Below are 21,369 nucleotides of genomic sequence, written 5' to 3' on the forward strand. Positions count from 1 at the left end.
GTGGAAAGACTCACTTGTAAAAAGTTATTTCACAATGTATCCAGTTCTGGTATGTTGTTTGTCAGCTCCTCCGTCTCGAACGCCTCGCTAGTATCAATTTATTTATTTATTTATTTATTTATTATTTGGATTTGTATGCCGCCCCTCTCCGAAGACTTTCCTCCAGCCGGGAACAATCTAGGCCGCCATGTTGCTCCTAGCTTACAGGCGCACAATCATGTAGGAGATAAACCGCTCCGTTGATCCGGCCGCCGCCTTGGGATCAAACTAATGGCACCCCCTTCTGACAGACCCTTTCCGCAGGGTCTGTGGCCCCCGAAGGACCTTTGAGTACCTGTAAAACGGTGGTGTTTGCCGGAGCTCGGCTCCACACCGTCCGTTCAGTTCCACAGTTGGCTCCGCCTCATCTATTTATTAATTGGACTTTTATGCCGGCCCTCTCCAAGGACTCGATTTATGGCTAGTGGAAAAATGGTAAGCTGTTGTTTTACAGCTAGTGGGTTTATGATTTACGTCTAGTGATTTACGTCTAGTGGAAAAATGATAAGCTGTTGAAACAGAGAACGGTATATGCTCATGTACACCATGCATGGTTGTTTAAGTTTAATGTAGGTAGTTATCTCTAAGTAGGTAGTTAGCCCAACCAAAGAATCCTAAGACAGCCCCCTACCCTCACACAGACAGGCATGGTACTAGAATATTAACTGACAGCAAACAGCACTCCTTACCACCACTGATGGTGCTATCTAGCTAGGCAGTGGTGAGCTTTAAAACCCGTTGCTAGTGGTTTGTGTGCGTGCAATTCTTCTGCGCATGTTCAATAATAAAAATAAATAATGCTAATTTATTAGACTTGTATGCCAACCCTCTCCGAAGACTCAGAGGAGCTTCTGCACATGTGGAGAAACATCCCGGGCAGGTGGGTAGTGTGTTCTGGGTGGATGGGCGGAGCATCCCAGATGGGTGGGCGGAGCATCCCATCACTGCTGCTACCAGTTTGCAGAACCTAGCTGAACCGGGATCAATCCACTGCTGTAGCCAGGGTAATGAAATGTCTGCAAGTAAGCAAGCAAGGTCAGAGGGCATCAAGGGCCCCTCGTAGTTATCTCTTATGGACGTGCCAAAATTCAGGAAATCCTTAGCAATCTTTCACAGCAAACTATGAATGGTGGAGGAACATTCTAGAAAGAATGGCAGAACGTACCTATAGACATAGGTTATAGGTGATGTCAGATGGACCATGAGGTCATTGTGCAAACAATGAAATCAGGCCATGGGCCATTGTTTCTGATACAAGTACATAAGTAGGGTCATTTGCAGTGTGATACATTTGCCCACACTTGATCTCTGAACACTTACGTGTTAATTCGAGCTTTATCAGCTCTTCAGTTCTGAAAGGAGTGGCCTTTTTAATCACCCACAATTTTGACCTCCAGGATGGTTGTCTGTAGAGGTACATCTAAAGCCAAGCCAAAGGGAGAAAAGGTTGCCTGATGATATTTCTGTTTTTTAAAACTTTTGTTTTTAAGTTATCTTTCAAAACATTGTCAGAAGTGGAATCCTCCCGGTTCAGATCGGTTCACCTAAATCAATAGCAAGCAGGGATGGGCTACTGCCCGGAAGGGGGGGGGGCGCAGTGGGGTAGCAAAAACGGAGCTCCACCCCAGAGCAACCAATTTCGTAAGCTCCTTAAAACCCACCTCTGCCGTCAGGCATGAGGGAACTGAGATATTCTTTCCCCCTAGGCTGCTACAATTTATGTATCGTATGTTTGTATGTATGATTGGTTTTTAAAATAAGGGTTTTTAGCTGTTTTTAGTATTGGATTGTCGCATGTTGTTTTTACCACTGTTGTTAGCTGCCCCGAGTCTACGGAGAGGTGCGGCATACAAATCCAATAAATAAATAAATAAATAAATTTGCACTGAAAGATGTTGAAAGAAAATGCAGGGCGTTCTACATAAGCCATGCCCACAGTGTGGTAGTAAAATTTTTGCTAGCCCTTCACTGGTAGCAAGCCACTGATGACATCACAATGATGATGTAATGGAACCGGTTCTGTAGGTGCTGGTCTGTGGAGGCCACCATCTTTTTTAAAAAATTGAATTTATTTAAAAAAAAAATTCTGGTTTTTTTTTCTTCTGTGCATGTGCAGAAGCCGAGTTTCCAGCATTGTGCACACATCACCATCTTGTTTTCAGCTCTTTTTGGAGGGGGGGGGGGTATTTTTATTTTTGGCACTGTGTATGCACACAAATTGCCCACAGCTACGTGGCACAGGGGAAAGCCAACCACCCCTGGTCAGGATGTATGGATTCCACTAGTCTATTTTTAAAAGTAACCCAAACTACTTTTTCCTTTACACCAAGCTCATTTTTATTTATTTATTTTTATTTATTTATTTGTCAAACAAGTATAGTATTATAGTACATATTAACATAACATAACATAAGTAGAACGTAGTAATAGAAAGGATAATAAGACAATAGGACAGGGACATTAGGCACAAAAGTGCACTTATGCACGCCCCTTACAGACCTCTTAGAAAAGGAGAGAGGTCAATTGTAGATAATGTAAGGTTGAAGATTTTGGGGTTGGGGGAAGCAACAACAGACTCAGGTAATGAGTTTCAGGCAGTGACCACTCTATTGCTGAAATCGTATTTTCTGCAGTCAAGTTTGGAGCGATTTACATTCAGTTTGTATCTATTATTCTTTTGCTGAGAATATGCTGCTGATTGTAGTTTTAGTTAAACTGATGATCATAGTTCAGCTAAAACTGTTTGTGATGGAGGCTACCAGTCCTCCTCTCCTAGTGTAAAAGAGAAATGAGAGTTTGTCAGGGCTGAAGAGAAGTTAGCTGTCAGAAATGAGGCCAAAACTGAAAAGCGGAAGCCAGAAAGGAGATTCAAGGAATCAAAGCCGAGGAACGAATGGAAATATGCTACAGCAGCCTTCCCCAGTTTGGTATAAACAATGGTATAATCCAGAAATGCATGAAACATTTATCATGGAAGTTGGTCAAGATGCCTGACCATGGTGGGAATGATAGCCCAATACATGGCACTATACATTTGTTTGTTTGTTTGTATAATTATTTAGTTAGTTAGTCAAGTACTAATTGGTAGTATTCAAAGATATAACCATGTACATGATACTAGTAGAAGACAAACATTAGGACAGGGGATGGAAGGCACTCTGGTGCACTTATGCATGCCCCTTACTGACCTCTTAGGAATCAGGAGAGGTCAACAGTGGATAGTCTAAGAGTAAAAGTTTGGGGGTATCTTATTGGCTCAAGCCAGACCAGAGGTCATCCGTGGGCCTCCTGTGGATTCTTTCAATCCACGAGGCCAAGAACTGGTGGGGAGCAGGAAGACCTCTCACGCTAAAAGCTAGAAATCCTTCCTCCCCAAGATGAGTCTCCAGGCTACATATTTCGATAGAACTGAACATACACAGAGTTTTCCCTTGCGGTTTCTCACAGAACATTTTAAAATGGCAAAAGGAAGTACAGTGGTACCTCTATTTACGAACGTAATTCGTTCCATGACCAGGTTTTAAGTAGAAACGTTTGTAAGAAGAAGCAATTTTCCCCATTGGAATCAATGTAAAAGCAAATAATGTGTGCGATTGGGGAAACCACAGGGAGGGTGGAGGCCTTGTTTCCTCCCAGGAGATTCCTAGAGAGGCCCCATCGAGGCTTCTCCCTGCCTTCTCTGGCCCTGTTTCTTCCCAGGAGATTCCTAGAGAGGCCCCATTGAGGCATCTCTCTGCCTTCTCCGGCCCTGTTTCCTCCCAGGAGATTCCTAGAGAGGCCCCACCGAGGCTTCTCCCTGCCTTCTCTGGCCCTGTTTCCTCCCAGGAGATTTCTAAAGAGGCCCTACAGAGGCTTCTCCCCGCCTTTTCCGTTTACAGCTTTGGAGGCTCGGGTTTGTAAGTGGAAAATGGTTCTTGAGAAGAGGCAAAAAAATCTTGAACACCCGGTTCTTATCTAGAAAAGTTTGTTAGTAGAGGCATTCATAGGTAGAGGTACCTCTGTATATTTCGGAAATGCTGATGTTTCATCCTGCAGTCATTGCTTGAAAGTAATTTCCCCTCCATCTGGGAGACAAATGGCTTCTTTGTATGCTTTTAAATGGTTCATGTCTGGCTCAATTAGAAGGCATGTTGCGGTGTTATCTATCGCTTGATTCCAGAAATGGGGACTATCGGGGATGGGCAGGCAGGTGGGGAAAACGCCTTAGCCTAGAGTACCACTGATTCCTTTTCTTTCCTTGCAGTCAACAACAAACATGGCTTGAAATGCAAGGACTGCAAAACTCACATCCATCATCACTGCCAAAGTTATGTGGAATTTCAGCGCTGCTTCGGCAAGATAGTAAGTGCCTCTTCTGACCCCCAATGCAATGCACCTGCCCTCTGCCGATTGCTATCATAACATGATTTGAAAGGGCAGGCTGCAGTTCTGGTTCTGTGCTTGCTGCGTTAGACATGTAGAGAATGCTGAGGTGTACGGGCTACAAGAATGGTGGGAGGTCTTAAGCATAAAACGTATCAGGAAAGACTTAATGAACTCAATCTGTATAGTCTGGAGGACAGAAGGAAAAGGGGGGACATGATCGAAACATTTAAGTATGTTGAAGGATTAAATAAGGTTCAGGAGGGAAGTGTTTTTAATAGGAAAGTGAACACAAGAACAAGGGGACACAATCTGAAGTTAGTTGGGGGAAAGAACAAAAGCAACATGAGAAAATATTATTTTACTGAAAGAGTAGTAGATGCTTGGAACAAACTTCCAGCAGACATGGTTGGTAAATCCACAGTAACTGAATGTAAACATGCCTGGGATAAACATATATCCATTGTAAGATAAAATAAAGGAAATAGTATAAGGGCAGACTAGACTTTTTCTGTCGTCAGTCTTCTATGTTTTTATGTTTCTATTTGTAGAAGGGGGGATAACTTTTGTTCCAGAAAGGCATGCTACTTTGAAAAAGGTAGTATCTTTATCGGTCGTTTTTAATCGTAAATGTAACCAAAGTTGTATGCGTAAGAACCTGTCTATTAGAATCTGAGAGCTCACAGCTAGAATATAATTACGGTAGGTAAAATTGCGGTGGTTTTTTGTGTATTATTGTTGGTATAAGGCTGCGGTTACTACAGGGGTGGTGCAGTGATTAGACTGCAGCACTGCAGGCTCCTTCGGCTAACTGCTAGCTGTAGCTCAGTAGTTCAAATCCCACCAGCAGCTCAAGGTTGACTCCACCTTCCATCCTTCCAAGGTGGGAAAAATAAGGACCCATATTGTTGGGGGCAAGAGGCTGATTCTGTAAACTGCTTAGAGAGGGCTGTAAAAGCACTATGAAGTGGTATATAAGTCTAAATGCTGTTGCTAAATGCTAATTAGCAAAATGGCGAATATTGCAATATTGTCTTTTAAAGAAATGAGGAAATAAAACTATTTAATTTGGTTTTGGAAAGAATGGCTAAAAATCTGTTGACTAGACAGGAGAGAAGGAAACTTAAGAAATTTAACCCTGGAATTTAGCTACTCTATGGGCTTTGATACCTGTGTTCTGCAGCTCTTCCTGCAGTAAGGCATTTTATTCAGCCATGCTCTATTTGTGAAGTCTCTAATTATTACTGGATATGGCTGAGTTTCTGGAGAGTTCATACCAGTGACTGTGTCTGGTAAATATGGCAGGAACTCAGAGGTGGTATTCGCTTACCCTCCCTACTGGTTCCCATACGACCGGCCTTCTGCGTTCGTGCATGCACCCGGCCTTCTACATCTGTGCACATGCCCAGTCTTCTGCACATGTGTTTTTCTCACATGTACGCCTTCCACATATGCACCCACCTTTCAAAATGCGGCTAATTATGACGGCATTACTTTTGAGTGGGCCCACTCACAATCGACACTACCGGTTCACTCAAATTGGTCTGAACTGGTTGAATAACCCCCTCTGCAAGAACTTCCCAACACTCTGGCCATGAGATTGCTGTTTCCTCGCTGCTACGGTGTATGTGTGTGTGTATGTTTAGTTAGTTTAGTTTAGTTTATTTAGATTTGTATGCTGCCCCTCTCCGAAGACTCGGGGCGGCTAACAACAATAAAAAACAATGTAACAAATCTAATATTAAAAAGTAATCTAAAAAACCCCAATTTAAGAGACCAATCATACCAACAAACATACCATGTATAAATTCTATGTGTCTATGTGTGGGTCTGGGTGTGGTCTGGGTCAGGCGGGGGGTTGCAACTTACTTCCGCTACCGGTGCTGATGTGTGTGCAGCTCTGGGTGACTGGCGGGTGCGCATGTCTGGTGTGCGCATGCATACATCAGAGCAAGATTTGGCTTCTGCACATAGGCAGGAAGCAAATCTTGCGAGAAGATGTGCGGGTGGGTGAGATTTCAGCAAAACTGACCGATAATCACCAAAATCTCGCACACCCATATGTCCTCTCTCAAGATTTTGCTTCTTGACATATGCAGAAGCCAAATCTCACTCGGACGCATGGTCCTGCCCACTGATCACCCGGAGCTGTGCGCGCAGCTCCATTTTCGCTACCGGAATGCCCCCCCCCCAATCCAGATAGGAATCCAATACTGGCCTGTGCCTTTAAGACAGACCCAGGCAACTGCCTAGGAAAGTCGGCGCAATTTTGGAGGGCAAGATTTCAGAAGCGGTTTTGCCCTTGCTTCTTTCCTAAGGCTGTGGGAGACCAGCTGTCTTCAGGCCTAAGGCAGGACTGGAACTCATGGTCTCTTACCTGATATCTTAACCCACTACTGTATATCACACTGCCTCTCTACTGCTAGTACAGACCTGGGCAAGATGAGGCCCGAGGGCCGGATGCGGCCCGCCCGCTGTCTGTGACCGGCCCCTGGAGGTCGGTCCAACTTTTCTAGATAAGACCTGGGTGTTCAAGATATAATATATAATATATAATATATAATATATAATATATAATATATAATATATAATATATAATATATAATATATAATATATAATATATAATATATAATATATAATATATAATATATAATATATAATATATAATATATAATATATAATATATAATATATAATATATAATATATAATATATAATATATAATATATAATATATAATATATAATATATAATATATAATACCGTGTTTCCCCGATAGTAAGGCAGTGTCTTACTTTCTTTTTACCCCCAAAAGCCCCCCTATGTCTTACTTTCGGGGTATGTCTTATATTGGAAAAAATAAGACACACCCGGCCAACCCACCTACCCGAACCCGCAACACCCGTGTCCCGTAAAAAATAGTAGCACCCTCCCCCCCCCACACGGACACACATCCGCATCCCCGCCTGCCCACCCCATCCGGAGCTGCCGGAAAGGAGGCGGGCGAAGGAGGGCGCAGCTCCGGCCGCTCGCCTCGCCCGCCCACCCGGCGTCTCCGAAGCGCCCTTCGCCTTGAGCTCCCTCCGGAGCCTGCCGCCGCCGCCGCGCTTCCTCCGCCGGCCGAGGAGTCCTCCTTATCCGCGCCGGGTTTGGAGTAAGGCTTGAAGCTGGACTTGTCCTCGGCGGGCGAGGCGGCGGCCCTGGCCGAAACGGCGCGGCTCTGCCTGCGGCATGAGCGGGAGCTCCGACTGCGCTTCCTGCACAAGCCCAACGCCGACAGAGACGTCCAAAGGCGGACGCTTGCAGCTCAGCGACATCGGCGCCGAGGACAAGTCCAGCTTCAAGCCTCCTCGGCCGGCGGAGGAAGCGTGGCGGTGGCGGCAGGCTCCGGAGGGAGCTCGGGCGGTGGCCGCTCCGCCGCTTCGGCCAGGACCGCCGCCTTGCCCACCGGGTGGCCCAAGCTGGCGCGAGCTTGGGCCACCCGGCGGGCGAGGCGGCGGCCCTGGCCGAAGCGGCGGAGCGGCCACCGTCCGAGCTCCCTCCGGAGCCTGCCGCCGCCACCGCGCTTCCTCCGCCGGCCGAGGAGGCTTGAAGCTGGACTTGTCCTCGGCGCCGATGTCGCTGAGCTGCAAGCGTCCGCCTTTGGACGTCTCTGTCGGCGTTGGGCTTGCGCAGGACGCGCAGTCGGAGCTCCCGCTCATGCCGCAGGCAGAGCCGCGCTGTTTCGGCCAGGGCCGCCGCCTCGCCCGCCGAGGACAAGTCCAGCTTCAAGCCTCCTCGGCCGGCGGAGGAAGTGTGGCGGCGGCGGCAGGCTCCGGAGGGAGCTCGGGCGGTGGCCGCTCCGCCGCTTCGGCCAGGACCCCCGCCTCGCCCGCCGGGTGGCCCAAGCTGGCGGTGGCGCGAGCTTGGGCCACCCGGCGGGCAAGGCGGCGGCCCTGGCCGAAGCGGCGGAGCGGCCACCGCCCGAGCTCCCTCCGGAGCCTGCCGCCGCCGCCACCGTGCTTCCTCCGCCAGCCGAGGAGGCTTGAAGCTGGACTTGTCCTCGGCGCCGATGTCGCTGAGCTTCAAGCGTCCGCCTTTGGACGTCTCTTTGTCGGCGTTGGGCTTACACAGGAAGCGCAGTCGGAGCTCCCGCTCGTGCCGCAGCCAGAGCCGCGCCGCTTCAGCCAGGGCCGCCGCCTCGCCCGCTGGGTGGCCCAAGCTCTGGGTGCAGCGCACCACCGCGCACAGCTCCCTCGCTTTTACGTAGTACCGTGTTTCCCCGAAAGTAAGACATATGTCTTACTTTCGGGGTATGGCTTATATTAGCCGACCCCCCTGAAACCCCCCATATGTCTTACAATCGGGGGGGTCTTACTATCGGGGAAACACGGTATATAATATATTATACATTATACATTATACATTATACATTATACATTATACATTATACATTATACATTATACATTATACATTATACATTATACATTATACATTATACATTATACATTATACATTATACATTATACATTATACATTATACATTATACATTATACATTATACATTATACATTATATAGATTAGATTAGATTTATTGGATTTATATGCCGCCCCTCTCCGCAGACTCGGGGCGGCTCACAACAATGGCAAAGACAATACATAGTGACAAAACTAATATTTACCAATCTAATTACAGTTTTAGGTTAAAAAATTCATAAAAGCAATCCCAATATATATAAAAAACAAGCACACAATCAATCAAACACCAAAACAACATGGGCAAGGGGGAGATGTTATTTATTTAATTATAATTTATAATTATAATATAATTAACTCAGTTCTACCCAATAATATACAGTATTGGGTAGAACTGAGTTAATTATATTAGTCCGGCCCTCTAAAACCATCCCAATTTCTCATGCGGCCCTATGGCAAAATTAATTGCCCACCCCTGTGCTAGTAGGTAAGATACAGCAAACCTGGGTAAGATTTCTGGGATCATTTCTGGATAAATGTATATGGTATAATCTCACTCATCAGCTCTACTTGCCTTGAAGCCTCTAAATGATTACATGAAAGAGCTGCCATTTTTATCTTGCATCATTTCTTCTTGCATTTTTATACAGTATTGTTGTTTGATATCTGATCCAAATCAACCCTGGGGTCTATGGTGCCGCAAGAATTTTAAGCAGGGCCCCTTGATTTAAGAGCTAGTTTGCTACACTTGTTCTACATGGATAAAATAATGCGCAATCGGAATATCAATCTCTGGAAGTATCTATCTCAAATAGATGTATGCCGTTGCCTCTCCATGGGCCAGAATAAAAAGGAGAAATCTGCAGTCGTTACGGTAGTATATAAGGATTACATTATTTTTCAACCGCAAATTATTCTTGCGGGAGAAAAAGTACATTTATTGGCCCTACAATGGACTTTTTACTTTTGAAAAATGGATTCCAATTCTTAGTTTAGACTCAGCGCGTTGCCTTTGATAGATTGAAGCCACAATTCCCTAACCGCAGAATTGGAGGAGAGCAGTGGGTGAGTAAGGTAACGAATTACCCAGTATTTTTGTATATTATTAAAAGCTGAAGCAGCTAGGAACATATTCTTTATAAATAGCTGTATACTGAAAATTCGGTTATGAACATTTTTCATGTGTTTGGAGAAGACCAAATGGTTCCTCAGAAAATCACACACACCCAGTGTTATATGCAGTGTTTTGGGCTTTCGGGTGCCATTTTTTCCTATGACCTTAGCCCAGAGGTCTTCAAACGTGGCAACTTTATGACTCGTAGACTTCAACTCCCTGGGAATTGAAGTCCACAAGTCTTAAAGTTGCCAGGTTTGGGGACCCCTGCCTTAGCCAGTCAGGGATCACATCTTGAGCTGAAAGATCACATTCACCGGAAAATTGCCACATATTTTCCCACGCGAGAGCCATCGTGGGGCTTCCCAGATTCGCCCACGTTTCTACAACACTCCGTGGTCTGCACTGGCTGCTGATCAGTTTCCGGTCACAATTCAAAGTGTTGGTTATGACCTATAAAGCCCTACATGGCATTGGACCAGAATACCTCCAGAACTGCCTACTACCGCACGAATCCCAGCGGCCGATAAGGTTCCACAGAGTTGGCCTTCTCTGGGTCCTGTCGACTAAACAATGTCGTTTGGCGGGCCCCAGGGGAAGAGCCTTCTCTGTGGCGGCCCCAGCCCTCTGGAATCAACTTCCACCAGAGATTAGAACTGCCCCCACCTTCCTTGTCTTTCGTAAATTACTCAAGACTCACTTATACCACCAGGTTTGGGGGAGTTGAGACACCTTTTCCCCCAGGCTTCTTTATATTTTATTTCGTGTTTGGTATGAATGTGCTGTTTGGTTTTTAAATATATGATAGGGTTTTATATGTGTCTTTTAATATTAGATTTGTTTTGTTATAATATTGTTTTTATTGTTGTGAATCGCCCCGAGTCTTCGGAGAGGGGCGGCATACAAATCTAATAAATAAATAAACAAACAAACAAACAAATAATAAGCTCTCAGTGTATATACAAACAACCAAGTGTCAAGTTATAAAACAGTAAAATACTTTTACAGGGGCTACTCTGCCAGGTTGACTAGAAGTAGGCATAAATAATTTTGGTCCTGGAACAGGTCAAAAAATAAAATTAAACTTTATTAAATTCATGCAATGAATTAATATTTCATGCATTTAATGACTTCCATTTCCATCGTAATAAAATGTCAGGTTTAGGAAAGGTTTTTGGAGGCTACTGCCAAAGTTTTGGGAGACTCCACATTTTGTTCAAACTGGCTTTATTAGTCTTTTTGAGAAATCAGCAGAAGAACTCCTTCTGCACCTTACAAAAATATTTGCTGCACGCAGGGGTGGGCAGCAGGCAGGACGGAGTGGAATACAGTTATTTATTTATTGGATTTGTATGCCGCCCCTCTCCAAGGATTTGGGGCGTCTTACAACATAAATGAAGCTGTGCGCCCAGCTCTAGCTGACCATCCCACCCTCCCATCCTCCTCTTGTTCACCTAGCTACCCAGCCTGAGAGGGGTAGCAACCCAGGAAGGAGAGTGCGGGAAACACGAAGCAAATTGTCACCCCAGAGAGCGACACTGGTGAGGTTGTAAGTCGAGGACTTAACAGTTCACTTGAATGATGATGATCATTCAAGCCACTCCCACCTGGTCACATGGCCAGCAAGCCACTCCTACCTAGTCACATGACCATCAAGCCACACCCACAAAATAAGCCACACTCACAGTGTGGCAGTAAAAAATTTGGCTGCCCATTACTGGCTACACGGTGTTATTTATAAAACAAGCATTAGACTAAGACTAGAGATTATTTTCAAGAATAATAGCTGCCTCTGTCACCAAGCTCCATTGTTTGGGAGAAAAATGGGCGTTGTCCCCCTTTTCCAACGTTCTTGACTGTGTATAATATTTATCTTTGTTCTACAGCCTCCAGGTTTCCACCGTGCTTACAGCTCTCCATTGTACAGTGCCCAACAACTCTCAGGTGGTAAGTCAGCCATTCCATAGGACTTTTTAACTCTTGAAATACCTTTGTAACTTTGACAACTTTTTTTTTGGTTTCGTTTATTTCACAGCTAGCCGAAATGATCCCGTCTTCGATACCCTCCGGTCGGGTGTTATCATGGCAAACAAGGAGCGCAAGAAAGGACAGGATAACAAAAAAAACGTAGGATGTCGGTCTGATGAAACATCCCAACGTAAAAGGAGTGGTGCATGAAAGGCTATCCAGTCTGGAATAAGGGATGAAGATAGAAGCAATTCTAAAATTAGCATTGGCCACATGTAGCGATAGCAATAGCACTTAAGAGTTACGGTATATACTGCTTCACAGTGCTTTGAAGCCCTCTCTAAGTGGTTTAAAGCAGTGTTTTTCAACCAGTGTGCCGTGAGACATGGTCAGGTGTGCAGCAAAGCTCAGAGAGAGAAAGAAAGCAAGAGAGAGAGAGAAAGAACAAGAGAGAAAGAAAGCAAGAGAGAGAAAGAGAACAAGAGAAAGCAAGCAAGAGAGAGAGCAAGCGAGAGAGAGAGCAAGAGAGAAAGAAAGAAAGAGAGAGAAAGAGGGAGGGAGGGAAGAAGAGAGAGAGAAAGACATAGAGAGAGGGAGGGAGGGAGAGAGAAAGAGAGCAAAAAAGAGGAAGGAAGGAAGAGAAAGAAAGGGATGGAGAGAGAAAAAGAAAGAGGAAGGAAGGGAGAGAAAGAGGGAGAGGGAAATAGAGTGAAAGGGAGGAAGAGAGAGATTTTTTTTGTCCAAACTTTTTTTAGCGCCCCCCCCCCCCCTGCTTAATGTGCCCCAGGGTTTCGTAAATGTAAAAAATGTGTCGCGGCTCAAAAAAGGTTGAAAATCACTGGTTTAAAGAGTCACCATAATGGCCCAAAAAATCTGGATCCTCATTTTACTGACCTCGAAAGGATGGAAGGAAGAGTCATTGTTGAGCTGGTCAGAATCGAACAGCGGGCAGTCAGCAGGGTTAGCCTGCAATACTGCATTCTAACCACGGTGCCACATGTAGCATTACAGCTGTTTCTAGACTCTCCATTGCTCATGTTGGCTGGGACAGATGTGAGTCCAGCAAAATCTATAGGGCTATATTTTCACCATCCCCCTTTAAATGACTTCAAATATTCAATAGTTCCTCTTCTTATGTTCATGCTACAAGGCATTAATCTGCCATCCAGAATGTCTTGATGCTGCGTACTCTGTATTCTACAGCACCATTGAACGTGTAGCATTGTAGTCAGAGACAAAGGAAGTGCATCCTACAACAGACCTTTTCCATAGTACCACTCCACCGTGGGATAAACTGCTCCTGTTGGTAATCTTGGGTTCTACCCTTCTGTCACTTCAGAAGATGCTCAGAATCATTCATTTCTAATGGGCCTGTGCCATTTAATGAGAAGTTGGAGGCAACCAACTAGTGGAAGTGCCAAAGGTGCTTTTTCAAGAAGCAACTAGGACTTTCTGGTTTTTCTTTGAAGACGTTTCGCTTCTCATGGAAGATTCTGCAGAGCTGAAGAAGCTTCTTGAATGAGAAGTGAAACATCTTCAAAGGAAAAAAACAGTTGCTTCTTGAAAAATCACCTTTGGGACAACCATAACCTGGATGACTGAGAATCTCCCATCTATCTTCTTTCTTTCTTTCTTTCTTTCTTTCTTTCTTTCTTTCTTTCTTTCTTTCTTTCTTTCTTTCTTTCTTCTCCTCCTCCTCCTCCTTCTTCTTCTTCCTCCTCCTCTTCTTCCTCCTTTTCCTCCTCCTCCTCTTCCTCTTCTTCCTTTTCCTCCTCCTCCTCCTCCTTCTTCTCACTGTTGTAAATATTTAGATTACTATTTCCTAAAACTATCTGTACCCAGACTACACACTGTTTAATTGAAAATGGAATTTTTATTGGGGAAAAATAAAATCCCCATCTAGCATAAGGTTTGAAGTTTAGTGTAGATGAACGAAAGAGGTTTTTGTTGTTATTGTATTTTGTTTCTGCACCGCCATAAGTTTATTGATTGGAGTGGCATATAATTGGGGTGGCATAAAAATATTGTCAAATAAATATTTTCTATTTTCCTTCCTACATTTTAGCCTTTGGCTGCCATGATGGAAGAAGAAACAGAAGCCCCCAAACCAGAAAATGACAAACCAATGGGAGGTAAGTGTTAACAGACTTCAGAAAGTCTATTGTCTTCAGGATCCAGAGTCCAAATATTTGTTAAGCAAATGTTGCTCGAGTAAACAAAGTACAAAAGAAGCCAGAAGATCACTGAAAAGAAAGGAAAACCCTGCTGCCCACAAATTAAATCACGCAATCTTGCAGTATTTTAGACCAGTGTTTCCCAACCTTGACAACTTGAAGATACCTGGACTTCAACTCCCAGAATTCCCCAGCCAGCATTTGCTGGCTGGGGAATTCTGGGAGTTGAAGTCCAGATATCTTCAAGTTGCCAAGGTTGGATAACACTGCTTTAGACTTCCATTCTCTACGAACACACTGAAGGCCTAAAGCACTGAAGCAGGCTAAGAAACCGAAGGCTCGCTACAGCTTCGCAAAGTGAATATCCACAGGCAAAATACCTGTATAGACCCAGGGGAGGGCAGTGAATAGGCAGGGCTAATGGTGTGGGGCCTCCATGGCCATTTGTAAAGATGAATGATTGCCATGGTGCTGCAACATTTGTAAGTTCGGGACTATTACGTAAATACTTGGGGGGTGAGAGGGTTATGTCGTAACTTCGAACAGTTCCTAAATGAACTTGCGTGTTTGTTTTTAATGCAGGCCATCCAGAAGGACAGAAAGCAGAGAAAAATACACCCGACGACAAGGTGCTTGCCCCTCACTCTTGCATGGGGGAAGGGGAAGAGGGAGAGAATGTGCTTGCCGGTTGCCAGATTGAACACAATGACTACACACTTTCTTGTCTCCAAATCCTACAAGCGGGGGATGCTGTTACAAGTCACTTTTCTTCACCTGCCGTTCCGATTATCCGTTTTGATTTATTGCCCATCCTGAGACTATTTTTTATAGAGGGTATCTATAGAAAGAGCTTGTGTTTGGCCAGCATTAAAAATTTCTGACAAGAACAAGAAAACTGAGAGCAAAATATACTAGGTAACACCATCAAGCCACCCCGAGTCCACGGACAGGGCAGCATATCAATCAATCAATCAATCAAATAAATAAATAAATAAATGCTTTACCCAAATTACGTAGGTACAATGGTACCTCTACCTAAGAGCGCCTCTACTTATGAACTTTTTTAGATAAGAACTGGGTGTTCAAGATTTTTTTTGCCTCTTCTCAAGAACCATTTTCCACTTACAAACCCAAGCCTCCGAAACTGTAACCGGAAAAGGCAGGGAGAAGCCTCCGTGGGGCCTCTGGGGGAATCTCAAGGGAAGAAACAGGGCCGGAAAAGGTGGGGAGAAGCCTCTGTGGGGCCTCTGTATGAATGTCCTGGGAGGAAACAGGGCCTCCACCCTCCTTGTGGTTTCCCCAATCGCACGCCTTATTTGCTTTTACATTGATTCCTATGGAAAAAATTGCTTCTTCTTACAAACTTTTCTACTTAAGAACTTGGTCACGGAATGAATTAAGTTCGTAAGTAGAGGTGCCACAGTAACTGGTATTACCTGGTTTGGTAATGAAACATCTGCAAGAAAACTACAAAGCTCAGAGAGCATTAAGGATCTCTCAGTTCAACCCTGAGCTGCAAATATTCCCTTCTATAGTTGACCTTAGCTTGGTGGGATTACCCCAGGTTATCACCTCCATGGAAGTTTTCTGGGAAGACCAAGGCTACAAAGAGCTTAGCTTGGAAATCTAAGAACCATCCCTAAAAGGGATGATAGCTGCCACTTCCATAACATTGCGAAGAAAATCGACAAAGCTGGCTAGAGTCAGGTTTGACTTGAAGGTGACTTTAGTTTTTTTCTTCTTCTTTTGAACAGAGTAAGAAGCAGCAAACTGGGTTCCCACAGTCTCACTATTTTATTGCACTTTATCGCTTCAAAGCCTTGGAGAAGGATGACTTGGATTTCCAGTGAGTAACAAAATGGTCTTGCTTTTATTATTTATTTATTATTTATTTATTAATTGGACTTTTATGCGGCCCCTCTCCAAGTACTCGGGGCGGCTTACAACCTATGATAAAACAATGTAGTCTCTGAACAAGTCGTTGATAACAAAGAGATTTGGAATTCAAAGCTTCGCTGAGCTGGTTTTACATTAATCTAAAGAGTAATGTGAGAATGCTGAGACCTCAAATAAAACATCAAGACATAACTTGTCTTGACGGAAGTTTCCTTATTCAGGAATATCAAAGCCTTGTGGAATACCATTGCTGTATCCCTCTTAATTCAGTACATGCATCCCATGTAAGACTGTGAGATCTTCACAGGAGAGATTCTTTATATTGTTTTGTGGAGAAAGGCTGGGAGACAAGTTAAAAGAGTTTACCCTGCATCAGAGGTGGGATTCAGCAGTTCTGACCTGTTCTGGAGAACCGGTAGCGGAAATGTTGAGCAATTTGGAGAAACGGTAAATACCACCTCTGACTGGCCCCGCCCCCATCTATTCTCTGCCTCCCGAGTCCCATCTGATCAGGGGGAAATGGGGATTTTGCAGTAACCTTCCCCTGAAGTGGGGAGGGAATGTAGATTTTACAGTATCATTACCCTGCCACACCCATCATGCCACGCCATGTCCACCAAGCCACACCCACAGAACTGGTAGGAAAAAAAAGTAGGATCCCACCATTGTGGCCTATAGGCAAATGTAAGAACTGGCAACAATACAGTACTACCTCTAGATACGAGCTACTCCACATGTGAGTATTCCAAGTTACGAGCCACAAGGGAAGAGAAATTTCTGTTCCAGACCCGAGCTGAAATTCGGGATATGAGCCGAGCATCCACTAGGTGGCGCAAGAATCCTTGCTTCTGGTTATCTCGGAGGGGAAAAACAAAGTCTAAAGCCATTTGTTCCAGATATGAATTAAACTCGTATCTAGAGGTACTACTGTATATATAGAATTCTACCAATGGTTGCAGGATTTATTTTTATTGTAAGACACTCAAAGTCCAAGTGAAATTGGGCGGCATATAAATTTTACAAATAAATAAATAAAGATGGAGAGAGAAGAGTTGAGCATTTGTCAGGCTCCTGCATGTTCTGGTGCTTAGCTAAAACTTTTGTATCTCATTACCTTATTGAGTTTGTGGTAGAATCATGAAGGAAGTATGGGTGCGGTGAGAAGTTGCCATTTTGGTCAGATATTCAGCACTGAGAAAGAAAGGATGAAGGTTGTTCAGCAATTCTAACTCGCAACGGTCTTTTCATTGTTGGCCCCTTGTTCTCTTTCAGCCCTGGGGACAAAGTTGCAATTGTTGACGACTCCAATGAGGAATGGTGGCGTGTAAGAAGATGTTTTTTCTTTTGAGACTAATTCCATTCATTTTGAAGAAGTTCTTGATCTTTGAAATCTAAAAGTGTTTAAATATCAGTGGTTAATAGTAATAAGTGGTTATCTAGAAGCAAAATATTTGGGATTTCCTTTGCTTCAGTTTTACTGTGGCATCCCAGCTGGAGTCTACCTTCAGTGTGACTTGATTTTACTAAACTTGTCAAAATAGTGTTGATCCCCTTCACCCAAGAAATCAGCAACCATTTAACCATCACTGGTTGTATCTAATACAGTAATACCTCTAGATACGAGCTGCTCCACATGCGAGTATTTCAAGATACGAGCCACAAGGGGAGAGAAATTTCTGTTCCAGTCCCGAGCTCAAATTCGGGATATGAGCCGAGCGTCCACTAGGTGGCGCAAGAATCCTTGCTTTTGGTTATCTCGGAGGGGAAAAACAAAGTCTAAAGCTATTTGTTCCAGATACGAGTTGCTCGATATACAAGCTCCCTTCTGGAATGAATTATGCTCGTATCTAGGGGTACTACTGTATATAAGTAGAAACAAGCATTTTTTTAAAAAATAGGGTCATATCACAAACCTGTGAAATCCAGGGTTTACTATTGTAGTTTCTTCCTAAGATTTGGGGCGGAGAGGAGGGATATGGAGAAAGAGAGTTTGTTTGGGAACTCTGCTACAAATGATTGGATGTGTCCAGTAGTGGGTTCTAAAACCCATTGCTACCAGTGTCCCAGTCGGGTGGGTGGAGCCTCCTGCCATCAGCAGAACCCCAGACGATCCTATTTCCATCTGCTTTGTATTATTATCTTCTAAATCATATGCCCTCCCCCACATTTTAAAAATGTTCAGTCCAGTCTCTGGCCATCAATTGGCTGCCTACTCCACCACAAAATATTTAAACCCATCCTCTGTCAATAAAATGTTATGAATGACAATGTTAAAAACTGTATATTTTCATGAAAGGATTCAGAGCCATTAGTAATATTAATTTTGTGTTTTTCCTTTTGAAACATTTCCTTTTGTAAAATTCACTCACGTTTCCCTCACAATATTTTTTAATGTTCCTCCATTTAGAACATGCAAGTCACTTACTGTCCTGGAAATGGCTTAATGACCAGTTTGCAGGATTATTGATGTCAATTTTGAGGAATGTGGATCATTAAAATGTTGGCAAGAGCTAATGTTCCAAAATATTAGTTACTTGTCTCTTCCTCCTTTAAAGAGCAAAAGTGTATTTATGTGCTGAAGGAGAGAATCACTGGAAATTGCCAATTTTCCTCTCTGCTTTTTTTTTAAAAAAGATATAAACTCACTCATTCTAATTCTAACTTGTTTCATGGTGATAAAATGGGGAATTTTTTTTTTTTTGGGGGGGGGGGGTTATTTCTTTATAAAGTAACTTCATGCATGCATCTCTTAGGGGAAGAAAATTGGGGAGATTGGAGAAAAAATTGGATACTTTCCGCCGAACTTCATTATCCGAGTGCGCGCAGGAGAGCGGGTGCATAAGGTCATGCGGTCCTTTGTGGGCAACAAAGAAATTGGTCAGATTACATTAAAAAAGGATCAGGTATGTCTCCTTGAAGTACTTCATTCAGATATAAATAAATGCCCCCCCTCTCCTGCTGTTCTGAATGTCCAAAAACAGTGATAACTTTTACAAATGTTTCCACCTTGAGCTGAAAGATTTACATTCACCGGAAAATTGCCAAACTTGGCAACTTTAGGACTTTATTATTTATTTATTTATTTATTTATTTATTTATTTATTTATTTATTTATTTATTTATTTATAGTTAGTTAGTTAGTTAGTTAGTTAGTTAGTTAGTTAGTTAGTTAGTTAGTCCAATACACAATGAGAGTTTTAGTGGGTATATACACACACACACACACACAGAGTAAAATACATGATGAAGGTTATAGAGGAGATACTCATAGTAAAATATATCTAAGACATAATAGAAAAGAAGGTATAGTAATATAACATATCAATGAAACAATAGAAGAAGAGATATAGGAATAGAAGAAAGGTATAGGAGATATAGGAGAGCAATAGGACAGGGGACGGAAGGCACTCTAGTGCACTTGTACTCGCCCCTTACTGACCTCTTAGGAATCTAAATAGGTCAACCGTAGATAATCCAAGGGCAAAGTGTTGGGGGTTTGGGGATGACACTATGGAGTCCGAGTAATGAATTCCACGCTTCTACAACTCGGTTACTGAAGTCATATTTTTTACAGTCAAGTTTTGGAGCGGTTAATATTAAGTTTAAATCTGTTGTGTGCTCTTGTGTTGTTGTGGTTGAAGCTGAAGTAGTTGCCAACAGGCAGGACGTTGCAGCATATGATCTTGTGGGCAATACTTAGATCTTGTTTAAGGCGTCTTAGTTCTAGGCTTTCTAGGCCCAGGATTGAAAGTCTAGTCTCGCAGGGTATTCTGTTTCGAGTGGAGGAGTGAAGGGCTCTTCTGGTGAAGTATCTTTGGACATTTTCAAGGGTGTTAATGTCTGAGATGCGATATGGGTTCCAAACAGATGAGCTGTATTTGAGAATGGGTCTGGCAAAAGTTTTGTAAGCTCTGGTAAGCAGTGTGAGATTGCCAGAGCAGAAGCTACACGTAGGATTAGGTTTACAACTCTTGAAGCCTTCTTGGCTATGTTGTTGCAGTGGGCTTTGGCACTTAAATCTTTTGTTATTAATATACCAAGGTCTTTAACCGAGTGGGGATTATCTGTGATAATTTGATTATTCAGTCCGCATTTGAAGTTCAGATTCTTCTTTCCAATGTGTAGGATAGAGCATTTGCTAGTTGAGATTTGGAGTTGCCATGTGTTAGACCACTCAGAAACAGAGTTCAGGTCTTGTGGCTGGCTGGAGAGTTCTGGGAGTTGAAGTCCACAAGTCTTAAAGTTGACAAGTTTGGAGACCCCTATTATATCCTATCTGGAACTGGTAGTGACCCACTGATGATGTCATGATGACTTCAGAGAACCAGTTCGGTCAGTGCTGGTCCATGGGCATTGCCATCTTTCTTTAAAAAAAAATAGTTGGGGGGGGTTATTTATGTTTCTTCTGAGCATGAGCAGAAGCCAAGTTTCTGGCACGGTGCATGTATTGCCATCTTGTTTTAGGCTTTGGGGGAGGATTTTTTTTTAAAAAAAATTCAGCACTGCACAGGTGCATGCCCATGAGATATGGCCATGCAACGTAGGAGGAAGCGAACTGGTAAATTAGAACTCACCCCTGTGGCAGATTATTTAAAAGTAAATGAATGCTAAAATAGCACAATTTTTCTTTCTTTTTTTCTGCAAGTTCTTTCTGAAATTGAGGAGTGGGGCTTTCCTTGAGTTTTTAATCTGATAATTATCACATAAGTCAGAGCTAAGAGGAGAACAGTTTAAAAGAGACTGATCACATTTAGATTTATCCTGGGAATCTGGGTACATGACAGTTATAAAACCCAGATTTTTTTCAGCACGTCATCTAAATAACATTCAGTCCATAAGCAATTCTAGGGTGGATTTTTTTTCTTCTAAACTCAGGTCTTTTGCTACTTATTGGCAGTTCTACCCCTGCTGCCCCCTTCCTCCTTTGCTCTATATAAATGTACAAAAACTCCTTCCTAGAAAAATTTGGGGATTCTGCTTCATCTAATGTCTCTTATCCTCTTATAGATTGTGGTACAGAAAGGAGAGGAGCTGAATGGATATGTCAAAGTCTACACCGGACGCAAAGTGGGGCTCTTCCCCGCTGACTTCTTGCAGGAGATCTGAGGTCCAACCCTGCCCTTCACAAGGATTTCATAACCAAGGCCAGGGAGGGCCAAAGAGTTTTGAGAGTTCGTTACCAGCCTCTTTGCAAGAAAGCTGAGTTCCTACCGGTCCAAGACATCACAAGAAGGACTGTGTCATCAGTGAGCCAGGATTCAAGGCAAGAAGCTTATTGACCTGCCGCTGTAGAGGACTCAGTACTTCTCTTGAACTTTGCTGCTGGCAGATTTCGGAATGGGCTCAGCCATTTTTTCCCT

The 21,369-nt window shown here is 43.5% G+C and overlaps 1 protein-coding gene across 1 annotated transcript; it reads left to right on the forward strand.

Moving 5' to 3' along the window:
* The first annotated feature begins 12,053 nt into the window (after positions 1–12,053).
* On the forward strand, positions 12,054–21,115 carry LOC139155987 (SH3 and cysteine-rich domain-containing protein 3-like). Its single transcript, XM_070731369.1, has 7 exons — positions 12,054–12,098; positions 14,005–14,071; positions 14,696–14,742; positions 15,874–15,959; positions 17,282–17,333; positions 18,763–18,912; positions 21,017–21,115. Exons 1-7 carry the CDS (start codon positions 12,054–12,056, stop codon positions 21,113–21,115), a joined length of 546 nt encoding a protein of 181 aa, XP_070587470.1.
* The last annotated feature ends 254 nt before the right edge of the window (positions 21,116–21,369 follow it).

This window comes from Erythrolamprus reginae, unplaced genomic scaffold (genome assembly GCF_031021105.1).
Source record: "Erythrolamprus reginae isolate rEryReg1 unplaced genomic scaffold, rEryReg1.hap1 scaffold_199, whole genome shotgun sequence".
NCBI classification, from domain to species: Eukaryota; Metazoa; Chordata; class Lepidosauria; order Squamata; family Dipsadidae; genus Erythrolamprus; species Erythrolamprus reginae.